The sequence below is a fragment of the Epargyreus clarus genome, unplaced genomic scaffold (assembly GCF_041222505.1).
Source record: "Epargyreus clarus isolate Ecla_fem2 unplaced genomic scaffold, WU_Ecla_fem_2.2 ptg000001l, whole genome shotgun sequence".
In the NCBI taxonomy this organism is placed as follows: domain Eukaryota; kingdom Metazoa; phylum Arthropoda; class Insecta; order Lepidoptera; family Hesperiidae; genus Epargyreus; species Epargyreus clarus.
The window spans coordinates 43,359-59,623 of NW_027332209.1; the positions used below are offsets into that span (position 1 = coordinate 43,359).

General features: G+C 37.1%; 1 protein-coding gene across 1 annotated transcript; it reads right to left on the reverse strand.

Annotated features, from left to right (window-relative positions):
- Positions 1-441: 441 nt before the first annotated feature.
- Akt (AKT serine/threonine protein kinase) lies at positions 442-11,696 on the reverse strand. Its single transcript, XM_073073213.1, has 7 exons — positions 11,025-11,696; positions 8,598-8,766; positions 7,131-7,328; positions 6,479-6,733; positions 5,137-5,340; positions 3,679-3,999; positions 442-3,049 (listed from the first exon to the last, which is right to left on the reverse strand). Exons 1-7 carry the CDS (start codon positions 11,315-11,317, stop codon positions 2,975-2,977), a joined length of 1,515 nt encoding a protein of 504 aa, XP_072929314.1. The 5' UTR covers positions 11,318-11,696; the 3' UTR covers positions 442-2,974.
- Positions 11,697-16,265: the final 4,569 nt, after the last annotated feature.

Sequence of the window (16,265 nt, forward strand, 5' to 3'; positions counted from 1 at the left end):
TTGTTCTTACATTTTTGTGTGTGTTCAGGCAAACTATTCAGTTTGCCTGATAGAGCGTACAATTATGTTTCAAGATGGCCGCAGGCAGAGGGCCAAGAGTTGCGACCCCACAAATCAGAATTTACAACCCCATGACATCCAAAAAATAAAATTGCATCCTCTGACCATTGCAATCCAAATGTAACATTTTAATGGACTAATTCGTTCGTCATCATGCCCGTTGAAGTTATTGTGATTCGAATGTCCAAAAAGATTCTCAGTTGCCAATATCATAACTACTCAGTTATTTAGTGCAGCTAGACTTAGTTGCGTAACGAGTATTGAAACTGGTTTTATATACATTGTACACGATCAGCTGACATTGTACATCGACAGCTTCTCTACTGTTCTGCAGAACACAATACGCGAGGAGAGGTCGTAATGGAAATAAAACACACGCAGTTTAATCCTAAATTTAATATATACAAAAGGAAACGTCCGCCCGCGCCGCGCACCGCCGCGGGCTCTCGCTTATTTAAAGAAAATTTCATTTATAGTTTTATTCATAACTCAAAGCCACGTATGCTGTATAAACAAGTTGTTTATTGACTCGGCTATACATGAATGTTAAAATAATAAACGTGAACTATATTTCCAAAAACATTTAACATTTCAGAATAACGAGGAACGACGCACGGCCCCCAACTGCTCGTCGTAAAGCCAACAATAAAATATCGACGACAAGGCTTAAAAATTAACTGGGGTGTATACACAAGTACCTATAAATAAATCTTATATAATTTCATAATATAAATTTCTGATTTGTGTAGTACCGGACGTCGTCCTAACACAGTTACATGTGGAATAATTTTCAAAGGTCACAATATAAAAGCCGATATTAATGAGAAGTTAACATAGTTAGCGATGACAATGTACGTTGGTACGGTTCAATAAATAAGCACTCGACCCCGAAGCCCCGAGCGGCGCGCACGCGGCCAGTGCGCTCGTCCGTTCCTAAACAATAAGCATTTAAATTACATTTATGTTAGTGCATTTCATACTTGGGCTTAATAATTTTACAATATACAATTTATTTATCAAAGGGGAATCAACTAACCTACCGTTACATGCCGCGCGCACCGGCCGCTGCCGCGGGCGGAGACGTTCATTCTTACAACTTTTTACATGTGCATGTGTTCAGTTATTACATTTCATTTAGGTATCGTAAATGCAAGGCGTAGTCATACGGATTCATGCAAACGTTGTTTATTATTTTAATGGAAGTCAGTGGCCTCTACATCGAATAGACCGCAGCCTCATTCTCGAGTTCCAAGTCACGGACAATTCGTCGTTAACTCGTTCTTTATACAAAATCAGTCAAACTAATTCCCTGACGGGACATTTATCAAAAAATGCTCTACTAGCAAGTTAGATTAATCACTTTAATAGCTTCTTCGTACTAGCCACCTGGCGTCAGTGTCCATGCAACGTAGTAGTTTCGTACATCCGAGCCAGAACTGTGTCGACAATTGTAGTGTTTTGTCTCCATCAGTACATTTATAGTCATTAACACAAAATATAGAATGGTAATCTGCAGTTCCATTGAAGTCGCAAATAATATAAATGATGATCATCCTCTCTTAACATAAGACTAAGGATACATAATTAGAAATGTTAAGATGCATTTAAACCAATAAAGTAGCCAAACAGACTTCTAACGTAGGACATTCCCTTCTTGTTAAGATATTAGTCATAAGACTTTAATTAAAGGATTGCCTAAAAAATAAATACAAAAGTTAATTATGACACAACATGTAACAACAAAAGCAATAAAATCATTAACTAAAATACAAATTAGGATTACATTACATCGGCAACATTTATGATTTCATTGTTATACACACTTTTCACAAATTACAATCAGCCATTTGTCCTTCCTAACGTTCATGTGAACAAATTAATATTTTTTGGAAGTCTGTCCAGTTACTTAATCCATAATGTAAATGAAAGCTACAGAAGTGTCGGTGGCACCTTTCGAATCTTACGACGCAAAATAATATAAAGTGAACATTAGCTATTTAAAAAAGTTCTGTTTGGAAAAGCCGAGTGCTTTTTGAGTACATTAGTTTATAATTATTTTTTTCCATAATGCATTCCTGAAGCACCCGATTAATCATGAATTCCATATGAGAATGGGGCACTACTTATCATTTGCGATTTATCAAGTAAATTCTCAGATTATTATTTTAAAAAAATCCCGCCCTTGTTGCTTCATTAAGCGGCAGTCATTAATCATTTACACATACATATTTTTAATCCGTTTAAATAGATGCGATCTTTACCGTACAACATTTAGTTGGTCTTGAAAGGCTGAGCGAGTGTCGCCGCGAGGCCGCCGGGACACGAGTGGCTCGCACCACTCTCTTCCAGGTTCAAACCTGAGACTGATTGTTCGTTGACGATTATAGTACTTATAATAATTGAAATGTAAATACTTCGGTGCCATCCGGCGACACAAATCTGACCTACAATTTAAAACCATCGCAGCAATTGTGTTGAGAGCGGTCTTATTTCTGTTAATTTAGTCCCCTCGGAGTAAATACACTTTTTTATTAATGCACCAGTGTATTTCTTAAGATTCAGCCGCGAGTTTCGGGCGGCCGGTCGCGGGTCGGACGAACCGTGAACGAGTAACGATTAAAAATTTGATTAGAGAGCGGATTACGAGCGAGGGTCGATCGATCAACCTGAGCGGTGTCGCCGGATGTACAGTTCCAAGTTAATATAATTTATATTGAATTAGAAAGCAAACGTTGACGCATGTTCACGTAACCGGATAGTTCGAACTGCGCACTCGAGCTGGTCGCGCGGCGCTGCTGACGTCACTGCGGCCACGCCGCTGGCGCGGGTGTCGGCGGGGCGCTGTCGCAGGTGTCGCGGCGCCGGCGCGGGTGTCGCGGGCGCTATCGCGGGTGTCGCGGCGGCGCGGGCGGCGCTAGTGGCGGCGGTCGGCGTGCGCGGAGTGGTGCGAGAGGTGCGACAGCGCAGAGTGCGCCGACGACGAGATGTCCTGCGAACACACGCCGATTATACATTATATTTATAATAATAATAATATAACAATAACTTTTTATTTCGATTTTTATTAATACAGTATGCTTATTTCCTATGTTAGTGCCTAATAAGTACAAAAATACAATGTGTTTCATTGCCGTGCCATTCCACTAGAAACAGCACAGCAAGGCCCCACATGGCTGCAATTTAGCCTATGCGCAATCATATTTACTGACTTCTTACATTTAATTTTATAACTTGAAGTATATAATTGTATTCAGATGCAACTACATTAAAGAATTGATAATCTGGAAAGAAATCAACGTTACGAACAATCTGCTTATTTTAAGGTTTCCGTTTTATGGCTATACTGTTTTGCAAATGTAATAAGTAATGGAGTAATGTGGAAAAATTATTCAGGTATGTCTTTACATCATATAGTATTAAGTGTATATAGTATTAAGGGGTTTAGTTTTTCGTTTTTATTTTGTAACTTAGACTGTAGTGGATGTTCAATAATTAATTATCCAATTAAAATTAAAATGTAAAGTAAATAAACATTTAAAAATTGTAAAAATAAAAATAAATTATAAAATTAAAAGTGTAAAATCGAATTAAAAATATACTATAGACACAACGGAGTACCTGATAGGAGAACTGCGGGAAGTGCTCCTCCTGGATGCGCTGCAGGTGCGCGTCGCTCTCGGGCGGCGTGAGCTCCACGCTCTCGCCGGTGAACTCGGAGTCGAAGTAGCGCGTGTCGGTGTCGTCGGACACCTGCGGCTTGAAGGGCGGCGGGATCTTCTTGGCGAGCAGGTCGGCCCAGTTGATGGTGGCGAAGAAGGGGTGGTGCATGATGTCGAGCGCGTCGTCCGGCCCCGCGCCGAGCCGCCGCGCCGGCTCCTTGCACAGCAGCGCCGCCAGCAGCGCGCGGCACGCCGCCGACAGCGTGCGCGGGAACCGCACCTGCAACACCGTTCATGCAGGCGAATAAACCTAAGGGAGCCTTTCATTTCCGGCTATACGTAATTAATAACTTATACTATGAATTCATATCGTTTATAAAATCTAGCCATTAAGAATTACATATTGGTATGGATTTTAATATTGATGATTATTGACAAAATTAAATATATTACATTTAAGTATTTTGATTATTTTGGTTAAAGTGATGATATTAATTACTGAAATAATAATAATATATTTTTATTAAATTACTTTTCTTTGTATTTTTATTATATTTTAATGTTTTTATTAAGTACCTAAATATACCCCAGCCAAATTGGAATAATATACCACGGGCCAAATTGGAAAATATCAAAAACAATACGGCATAACAAGTGACAATCAAAAGTTTAAAAATAAACTATATGAATATCTCGTCAACAAGTCCTACTACCACATTCATGATTTTTATAATGAGCATTTGGTGGTACGGAAGCCTCCACGTGCGAGTTCGACTTAACTTGGCGAATTATTCAAGTTTGATTAGCGAAAAATAATGTTGATAAAAACGAAGACTGTAGACTGAGAAAAAATGTATTTCTTTAACCAAAAATCCAATTAGTTTTTAAAAAAAAAACCTTCAACTGTGATATTATATCATTAAGTAGTGTACTTTATAAGGACATACTCATTAAATTTTAAGAAGTAATTAGTAATCATATATGACAAACTCACAAGAAAATACAATTTTTAATAGACCATAAATATTATTGTACGTGAAGTATGCTGTATTTGTCTTTTTAGGAAAAACTTATGAAATGTTCCAACAAAATAATTAAAATGAAAAATAAATTAAATGAAACTTAAATAACATTATAAAATATTCGTAATACCTAAATAATATTTGATGCTACATAACCAAATATTTCTTTTACTAAACATGGATTTATTACAGCCAAAGTGATAAATTCGGATATTATACATAATAAACAGTCATTATGTATAATAGCTATTCGATCACTTTGACTGTAACAGATACACTAAATCTAGAACTAAACTGAGGGTCTTAATATTATCTCTCATTACTAGATTCTCTTTAAAACAAAAAAAGCTCCATACAAACATTTGATACGGCAAGCATGCAAGTCGAAGACTAACCTCCTCCTCGAGTATGAGCGAGAAGAGCACCTCGTGGTCGCGGTTGTAGAAGGGCAGGCGGCCGCACGCCATCTCGTAGAGCACGACGCCGGTGCCCCACCAGTCCACGGCGGGCCCGTAGTCCGTGTCCTCCAGCACCTCGGGCGCGAGGTACTCCGGCGTGCCGCAGAACGTCTTCGTCGTGCGCCCGTACGTTATGTTCACCTGCGACACGTTCGTTGAGAGTTCGTCTCGCCGTCGACGGAAATTGAACGGAACTTTATTTTTCAAACTTGTAGAAATGTACCTAGACTTAAGCTAGTCACGAGCACGGGTTCTTGGCACGAGTCACGTATTGCGACTGACTTAAATCTAGGTACTATACTACAGAACGTTTTCTTATGAGAATGAGAAATTCTAACCATATAAAACCAGATACAAAAATCTTAAAAAGCTTGTTTTTAATAATCCCTACTAATTTAGGCAATCTGTTTTAAGGTATAATTATAATATAAATGAAACACCTTTATCATATTGATTCATAGACTTTGTGTCAATTCACAAAACACAAATTCTATGAATCATCATAACGATAAAAAATACTAGCAAATAAAAAGTTACAGGCGGCATGTGTGAATCAGCCGTCCGAGCAGCCCAGACGCAGGGGGCAAACTGAAAATCAGAGCCATGACGCAGTTTACCTGCACGTGGCACATGCTGAGTTTGTCCCTTTTCGTGGTCGTTGCAACACATAATTTATTGTAATAATTGAATGTACCTACATTTGATTGTCCTTTTGTTGTTGTTTTATTTTTTATTTTTTTCTTTTGTTTTATGTTATTTTTATATTTTTTGTCTCTCTCTGTTATAGTATTTCACTTGTGTTCTTTCTTTCTTATCAAATAATTATTAAATAAATATTATAAACCCTAAAAGTTATATTTAACTGTCATTAAAACTAATAATATCAATAAAAAATCATCAAAAGAAAGTGCTTAGCCAATACTTTAATGGCAAAGTCTGAAGAAATTCTACATATCTATACATATAAATAAAATTGGAGTGTCTGTTTTTAATATTGAAAAACCGCTTTTTACTATATGCATATGAATATGCATATGGTACATATACCAAAATAACATTTTTTACAATTTTTGTCTGTCTGTCTGTTTCTTGGTTTGTTCTGGCTAATCTCTGAAATGGCTGGACCGATTTGACGGGACTTTTATTGGCAGGTAGCTGATGTAATAAGGAGTAACTTAGGCTACTTATATTTTAGAACTACCTGAGCCCCTGTTTCTTTTTATCGCGGGTGAAACCGCGGGGCACAGCTAGTAATAAATATAGTCGCGGGATCGGTCACCTTGCAGAGGCCAAAGTCGGCGATCTTGATGTGTCCGTCCTTGTCGAGCAGGAGGTTCTCGAGCTTGAGGTCGCGGTAGATGATGCCCTCGGCGTGCAGGTAGCCGAGCGCGGACACGATCTCCGCGCCGTAGAAGCGCGTGCGGTCCTCGCTGAAGGAGCGCTCGCGCGACAGGTGGAAGAACAGCTCGCCGCCGTTCGCGTACTCCATCACGAAGCACACGCGGTCCGCCGTCTGGAACGAGTAGCGCAGCGCCTGCCGCGCGACACACGGTTAGCACCACCTCGCTCATTCTACGTTCGAACCCTTTGCGGTTCGACTCCGGCGGCATCACCGCCACGACTATCTCTGCCTAATAACAGCAATGTTAGGCGCTCCTGTGTTCCGTTTTAAAGGGTGTGGCAAGGGAGACATACTTTTTCGAGGCGTTCTAGCTTAGTCGTCAGGGGTAGCGGGGCATCTGTGGCCGAGCTCCGGTAGGAATATCTAATTCTATCTGGGGTTGATTACAGATGTCCATGGGCAGCAATAGCCACTTACAAGCGGCTGAACTATACGCTCATCTGCTACTCCTATATCCAAGGGTCAAACTATCCAAAGATAAACTACTATTATTGGAAACAATGTTAATTTGAATAAATAAAGATATTACCGTGAGAAAGGGGTGCTTGGTTTTCTTGAGCACGTGATTCTCGGTGATGGTGTGCGCCACCTCGTCCTTCTGGATGATGAGGTGCTTCTTAAGGATCTTCATGGCGTACAGCTTGCCCGTGCCCTTCTCGCGGCTCAGCACCACCTTGCCGAACGTGCCCTTGCCCAACACCTTCACGAACTCGAACTTTTCCAGCGTCTGCAATATTTACGTTATATTGATTTTATTGTATATTTATATACTATAGCTGTTCACACAGTCGACAACTCATTCTTCAGCTGCTAGCTGAAGACTGAAAAATATATCAACAAACAATGTTATATGGTTTTACAAGTATTTAAAAAAAGACACTCTTAGCTGTTGAACCTACCATGTCTACGTACTATATAAGGTTTTAATATTTTGACATTTTCATAAGGAAAAATTGCAGTGTACATGAGGATTTTGTTTAAGCCATAATATTGTCGCCATGGCTCCATATATGTATATGAATAGATATACAAATTGATTAATGTAAAAAATATATATCCTGTTTCTACTTTTACCTAATGACGTCAATAGTTAATATTATTTAAATTAATTAGAATTTTCAAGAACAAATAAACATGTGCGGTTTTCCTGCTTCCGAAACAATATGAAGATTGCATCAGACAAATCTATTAATTAGAAGCAATGTTGCTGTTATGAAATAAAACAATATAATTATTTGCTATTGTTGTTTCCTTTAATAAGCCCGTCTGGTGCGTCAGTGCGTTAATTAAACACTTATAATTAACTTCATTGAGATCATCATTTTTGGTACAATTATTTTATTGAATTATAAATATTTTTCAATTTTAAGATTACTCGTTATATTGTGGTAGTTAAAAGTCACATAATATTACCATGCTATTTTTTATAATTAAATATCAACCCTGTCAATGACAAGGCTGATGCTCATGCAAGCCTCAATTTGAACTCAACGACTACATCATTACAGCATATTAATACAAAACACTTTATTGTTACAGTTTTAACTATTGGAGTAACATACATAACAATTTTATTATAAATTTATCATAACATGATAAGTAAAAATAGTTTGAAATGTGGTAGAACCCTTTGTGGTACTACTTAGAAGTAGCAATACCTTACTTATTTTTTTGCCTAATAACAGCAGTGTTAGGTTCTGTTGTTTGTGTTTGTAAATTATATGTTCGAAAGGTGGTATAATCTGACTTACCAGACTGACTCATTGTCAGTTCACTTACATATGAACTGAGCATTATAGTCCTCAAAGCTGGCAATACATGCGCTATAAGCTCCATAAAGGGGCCACTAGCATTATGTGTAACCAAATTCATGGGGATGTTACCTTCATTCGATATGGAGTCGGTTCCAGATGTGCACCAGCTTTACTTTCCATAAGGTGGTCTGTATGCTCCTTCGCTATTATACTACGTGTTGTGTGTGGCGTGTGGCACTCACGATCCTGCGGGGGTCGCGGAAGCTGGTGCCGAGCTGCGCGATGTCGAGGTCGTCGGCCTCGGGCGGCGCGGCGCTGTGGCCCGCGGCCGGCTCGCCCGCGCCGGCCGCCGCGCCGCCCGCCGCGCTCAACTGCGACGACACGTACCGGATCGCCGCCACCCACTCCTCCCTGCAACCGCCCGCACTGCGTCACCCACCCGACACCGCCGCAACCTTCTTCACATATAAAGGTGGGAAAACCCTTTGTGGTTCGACTCCCGTGGCACCACCGCCATCTATTTCTGCTTTATAACAGCAATGTTAAGCGCTGCTGTGTTCCGGTTTGAAGGTTGCGGAAGAAATATCTAATCCTATCTGTGGTTGATTACATATGTCCATGGGCGGCAGGAGCCACTTACCATCAGGTGGACTGCACGCTCGTCTGCTACTCCTATATTATATAAAAAAAATACTAATGTAGTTCTAATATTTTCTATTCTAGAGACCCCACTGACTCTAATATTTCTGCCTAATAATGTCTATATTGACCACTACTATATCCTGGTTTGAAAAGTGTGGTAAGGAAAGCATACTTATTCCGGGCAGAGCAACATATGATATCAAGTAGGACTCTTGAACCATCAAAAGCGGTGGCTAATTATCATCAGGTAAACCAGTTTGCTATTTTTTTCATTGACAATATTATTTGTTTGTAATTCCATTGATGTAACATTTACTAAAAATGTATTTAAGAACTTATCTTTGTATGAAATCTATATAATAAATGTAAGTGAAGTTTATATTTGTATAATTAATATAACAGCTTTTTAATAATTATAAAAATAAATAGTGGAAAACAATAATGAAATGTTTTAGGAGTGTTTATATGCATTATGACTATTTTCTGAAGAAGTAAATCCCTGATCTTCATTTGAGCTTGGCGTGAAAACCGGAGGCTATAAGCTGTCATCATCACATAAATTTAAATCAGTCTTTCTAAATACCCATTTCCTTTCTCAGATAACTATATCAATGTCTTATAGATAACTATATATCTCATGGTTTTGTTCATATAGCTAAACTGCATCAGGTTCACATGAATTTTAATTACCTATAATAAAAATTAGAAATACACAAAATATAGTCATATCGGTTTAGGGTCAAAATATGACTAGAAGTATTTTTTTAAAATGTGAATGATAGTATAGTAATTAGTAATTATAACATAAGTATTTGTCCATGACCTCAACAGACTAAAGCCTAGTTGTGTGTAGTAAGCATCTATACCATTGATTGTGTTAAACATTTGTTTCCATACAAACATTGCCATTCCCTGCAAAACCAAGAGGCATTGTATTGTAAAAATCCATTTTAAGAAAACATCATCAGCCTAAAATTCAAATCCTTTTCATATTTTCTAATAGTATTAAGATTTTGAGATCGGCATTGATTAATTATTCATAGTCTAGACATTTGCAGACCAGTTTTATGTTATTTTATAGTTAGCGAGCAGGAAGTATTAAAATGAGTGAGAAGACCAAATATGCAAACATACTCTTTGAAAAACCCAGAAATTAATTATGTATGGAAAACAACAGAAGGAAAACTAATATTTTTACTGTCTCGAAACTGGGTTAAATTTATTACATTTTAGGAAGTTATTGCACACTTACTTATATCAATGATTTTGTTTATCACTGTTGGCTTCATTGAACTTTAAAATTACTTAGGAAGTATATTAAGGGGCCATTCAAGTAAATTATTTAAAACCACAACATGCACAAAACTAAATTTTCTTTTCAATTCTTCTTATCACATTTATAACCGTAAATAATATGTCAATGTGTCAATAAATAATGAAGTCACAACTAAACAATGTGGTCCACAAATGGATAAACAACAGTGATTCAGCATCGCTGGGCCTGGCTGTAGTGTATGTTAACACAGCACGCACCCGCATTTACACCAGTCACTTCTCAGCTACTAATAGACATTTTACTGTACTGGAATCTGTACTAGAGTTTATCAATAGTACAGTTAATACATAATTGGAAGTATGATAGGGATAGTAAAAGTAATGTCAATTAATAGATATTGACATGAAATAATTATGTTAGTTTTGTTTATAAAAAAGTAAACATTACAAAAATGGCCTTCTATCAATGTAGTTAGAGACATAATATTTATGATGTGTTCATGTAGGAAGTAAACACATTGCACAACAAGTCCCAGCTGACAGAAACTGACAACATGACAACTTGTACGTTCCACTTAACAATTTACTTCAATTCTCATTAGAAGCCTGTAATTGTAGGGAGTCATTAATTTGAATTCATAACATGGTGAAACAATGTAAACAAATAAGTTATGCTCCTATGACGTTTACTCGCGTGTTTATTATTATGATGTTAATTTAGGATAGGCCGTAAGGATCGCGAGGTGACTCACCGCTCCTTCTCAGTGTAGACGGCGAAGTTGCGCTCGATGACGGTGGTCCACTGCAGGCCGCGGATGGTGAACACGTAGGGCCGCGGCTTGTCCACGGCCATGATCTGGCAGTCGCGCACCGTGAACTTGTTGAGAGGGTCGCGGTAGTTGTTCCGCTCGGGCTGCGCCTTGAACCCCACCAGGTCCCCGTTGTCGAACAGGATGAAGTAGCGGTCGCGCCAGTTGCGGATGTGCTCCCCGCGCTTGAGCAGCCAGCCCTCCTTCACGATGTTGCCCGGCGCCGCCTCCGCCATGGCCCGCGCGCTCGCGACCTGTTTGATAACAAATCACCACCGTCCGCCACACCACCACCACGTTTCTTTCCGCGACGTGCCGCGCGTGTTTCACCTGTGCTGAATCGCGCTGTCGGCGCTAATACTGAACATTTTTCTCTTTTTGGTCGTATTGATACACAGATTTTAACGTTTTTCCGCCTTAGGAAACGACACGGATTAGCGACGTAGCCTCGCGGTGATGATATGATGAAATTTGAAAGTGCTGTTTGGTACAGAATGGCGAGCACTAGCGTATACGTGTTTTGACTCGAGTGTGAAAGAGACGTCCGAGTAATTCGAGTCGCACATGTGTCTTTTCATTTAGCTGGCTAATAACCTATTTTGACAAATTAGCCCCATATGTCTGCCGCTAGGCGAATAAATGGCGTTGTATGTATCATGTTTTTTGTTACGTTCCAATTTTTGTTGTTTATTTTACTTCTTGTTTACGCTCAAAAGTGCAAGTAATAGGAATACTTATATATATTTTACTATTCTTATTAAAAACATTTCAAATCGATCGTATCATCTGAGACTGAAGATTCCTATGAAGATTTATTAAATGCAAAAAATATCATCGTTTTTTTCTACTTTTTAGTCTGAAATTGAGCTATAAGTTATTGATAATGATAGAGTTCTCAAGATAAACATCAATTTTGACAATAAAACAAGGACAACACTACGGTTACTTATTACCCGTCCATTGTCGTCGTCCATTAAGATAAAAATATATGTTATAATTCGCCAAACTTTTTTGTGCTGTTGACTGCTGTGGCAGGGCAGCTACTCGCGATTATAATGTTGTATGGTTATCAAAACTACCTAAAGGTAAAAAAATAACGATTAAATGATTCAGTAATGTAAAAATTATATATTTATTGACAAATAACATATATTATAATATTATTCATGGACGTCATTAGTCGTGTCAAACTGACAACTGACAACTGACAACTTAGTTGACAACTGCCACCGGCACTATGTTACAGCCTCAGAGCAATGAAGATAGCATAGAGCCCGGGTAAAATAACAATTACATCGCGTATACTGTATCTCTTTTACTTATGGTAGTGATAGTGCACAAAAAGAGACATAAATAACGCTCCATTTCGTTTCTATAGACGTTGTCACGAGTTAAGATTTTGCTAATGATGGGTATGTGATCGATATTAATTACTTGTATAAAAATGTACAAGTAATTAATATCGATCGATTAATAATAAATGTATCGATTACATTCTGATAAAATATTTTGTTACAGCCGAATATCTATCATATACAATATTTATAATGAAAAGGATAACAGTTTATGGTCAATATTGTTTTTAGATATAATTTAATAAATATAAATATTATAAAATGTGTTTGGCGGTCGCGTCTGTCGTATGAATTGAATATGTACTATAGAATTGTAAACCTACAACATAGATTAGTAAAGATTACTCACTCCTAACAAGAAAATGTAACCAGTTTTGACAATTGAAATTGTTATTGTCATCTATTTTCTTGTTTGACAAATATTAAAAAAAAAAATGTTTTTAGAGCATTTACGAATGAAACGATATTTCTCTGCACTTTCTCTTGTCGGCATTGTTCCGCGTAAATCACACCATGACAGTCGGAGATGTAATGGGAAAACAGTCAGCCATGTTACTTATGTGTCAGGCATTTAATATTTTCCTTCAATTACATGGCGGTAATATATCTATACTTATCTATGACCTACAACTACAAAAAAGTCTGAGATGTCATATCTCTACCTCCTACGGTTGAGTCGCCATAATTCTCAAAATAATAATAAAAAATTATTACGCTATATTTCTTGAGTGTATTACAATAAAACATTTAGAGGAAGATGATAGTTGACTTTGACGTTTGGATAGTATTTTTAAATTTGTACGTATTATAAGGGGACCAAAGGTGACCATTTGATGTTAATCGTTTTTATTTTAGTGACTTCAGAATAGATCGAAACAAACAGCCATGTTTTGTTTCATTCCCACACATGAAAATTTCACTATTTACAAATAGCATTTCATGATGAAATGCTATTATATGAAATGCTATACAAATAGCATATACAATATATAAATAGCATTTCATGATGAAATGCTATTTGACAATAGTGAATAAAATGTAGTTGGTTAGTTTTTATTCTAGTTCGGCTTCTATCATGAAGTTATAGGTAAATATGGAGGCCACACTTAGAACAAAATCTTGAGGCAAATACCTACGTATCTCCATCCCGCTTTCTGTGGGCCGACCTCTCTTTCTAGTGTGGACTATAGTATTGCTATCTTCTTCTTTAAATCTCCTAAAAAATTCTTAGAATTAGTCACCACACTAGCCTTACCAGAAGTTAAACACTGTCAAATAATTTACCTTTAAATAAATACTTGAACTATGATTAGTTCAATTGAAAATCCCAAAATCGTAGGTCACGTATGCATATCTGGATTGGCAATTCAACGAATTATAATCCCATTTCTTAAGGATTCGGTAATGTGGCAACATTGGCTCTATGTGCCAAAATAAATAAAGGTTACCCTACTTAGACAGAGAGGGTCTGCCCACAGAGAGCGAGATGGTGATACATAGGTTTTGCTTCAAGTAGGTATTCGAAGTGTGTTCTCCATATTTACCTATAACTTCATGGCTTCTATGCTAATATTGTTCTGAGACAATTATTATCCCATCTCTAGCCATGTTCGACTGACACTGACTGATAGTTCAATTGACCGGTGTCACAAACGTAATAACTGAAAATGGAAAAAAAGAAACAAAGATACGTAACATATTAATAATTATGAACTTAAGAACAAATTAGTAAAAAAAATATTGTTAATGTGACTTTAATAAGTAAACACAATGTTACAATCCTAAAAATAATGAAATGAAGCTAATGTATTCCTATGTATATGTATCTGATAGATTACTATACTCTTTGGTTACCTGTAGGTACCTACATCATTAGGTTGGTAGTTAAGCTAAGTTCCTGCGTCTTTTTAACTTCCACATTTCGTATATGTATTTAAATTAAAAATATGCTTGTGGCGTATTGTTTTGAAATTATTCGAAATAGCAAGTTTTGTTCACTTGAAAAACTTAATTTAGGTTTATTTACGCATCATGTCAAGTTATGCACATCATTCATATAAAAAATATCATGGGTGCACATGCGTTGAATCACCCGGGGGCCTCGAACACTAAAATGAGTCTATTAGACATTAAATCAAATCAACTTCTTAGACTGGGGGCCTCCATTCAACTTTCCGACTCGGGCCTTGGACGACCTTAGTTCGCCACTGCTCAGGGGTATCGTCTGTGGCCGACCTCCGATATCGGAATAATCTCACGTGGGGTTAATTACAAATGTTCATGGGCGACAGTGGGCACTTACCATCACTTTTGCATTATAAAACATACCAGTGGAAACAAGTTCCCTTACTCCTAAAATACAAAAGTTGATTATTTTAATTTCTTTGTCGGCTACATATTTTTCCATTCTTCCTCTTCTTTTCATGTTATAAAGCGACTTCAAATAAGAAGGAGGTTTCTCAATTCGGCCGTACTATTTGTGTTTGTTCGGGGATGATTTCGTCGTTTATGAACCGATTCTGATGATTTTTTTGTTGGAAAGAAGATATGTCCAATGTTCATTATAAGGTAATCAGGGTCTAGGAAATGATGGCAGACCAGAGAAATCGAGGGGAACTTTCAAAAATCGTAGAGGCGACTAGTGCGTTTTGTAGGTATTTTCATTAAGTATTTTTATTTATTGTATGTTATATTAATATATAAATGTTAATATGTCCTCACTAGAAGCTGTTGGACATAGTGGAGTACCTGGCGATAAAAACCAAGTACCATCTGGTAGTCGAAAAGCTGGAGGCGCGTAACGCAGTAAACTTTAGTTCATTTGTTGTACGCGTTCCAACCGTCAATCGACCTTCCTGAAGGAGGAGCTATGGCCGAAGGGAGTTGTGTTCGAAAAGTTCCGTGGACGGAGAGGACCCCCGGAAGACCCGCGTCTTACGTCGCCGCAAATGCGTGATTTTAGTTATAAGTATATATTAATATGTATGTCTGTAAGGTATATATGATATGGACTTTATATTGTTTGAAATAAATGATTAAATAAAAAGGATCGAAAATTAAAAAAAAAATACAACCGACTTCTAAGTCACTACAAATTAAAAAATAATTGAAATAAATGTTGGTTTAGTACATATTTCTGAAATCGGAGCTCATATTGGACATGCTGTTTACGCTGTCATCCAACGAAATATATTGAGCGCCGACTTCAGAAATATGTACTAAACCAACATTTATTTCAATTATTTTTTACTTTGTAGTGACATAGAAATCGGATGTACTTTTTTGTTATTTTTTTTATAGTTTACACTTTTGTACATTGGACTATAGGTAGAGTTTTAAAATATAATTATATTGTGTAATACTAGGTTTAGTGAAAGAGCTTGATGATATCGTAAGATACCTATTATAGGTTCTACACCAAAATTCAGTTGTCCATCTTGCAAATCTGGTTCCTTGTCGTCAGTTTTTTTGAGCCCTTAATCAAGTATATCATGCATCTCATACAGGTGTAGTCTATTGTCGTCTGTTTTGTTTCTTTATAATAATTAGCTACCCCTACCTAAATGTCCTTGTGAAGAGTGATTGGAGCGAAAACAAACTGTTCTTTCTTTATTATTATTAATTTATTCATTTTATTGTAATATACATGTCTATTTGCATATTTAATATGAGTTATTTTTTTTAGAGAGAGAGAGAGAGAGAGAGAAATGAATAATTAAGTAATAAAAAACTTATGTTTACAAAATAAAAAAATCGATATAACAGACAATGTAATAGGTAGAAAGTCTATGTATAGATTCGAATGGCAGATCATCGTTCATGACATTAC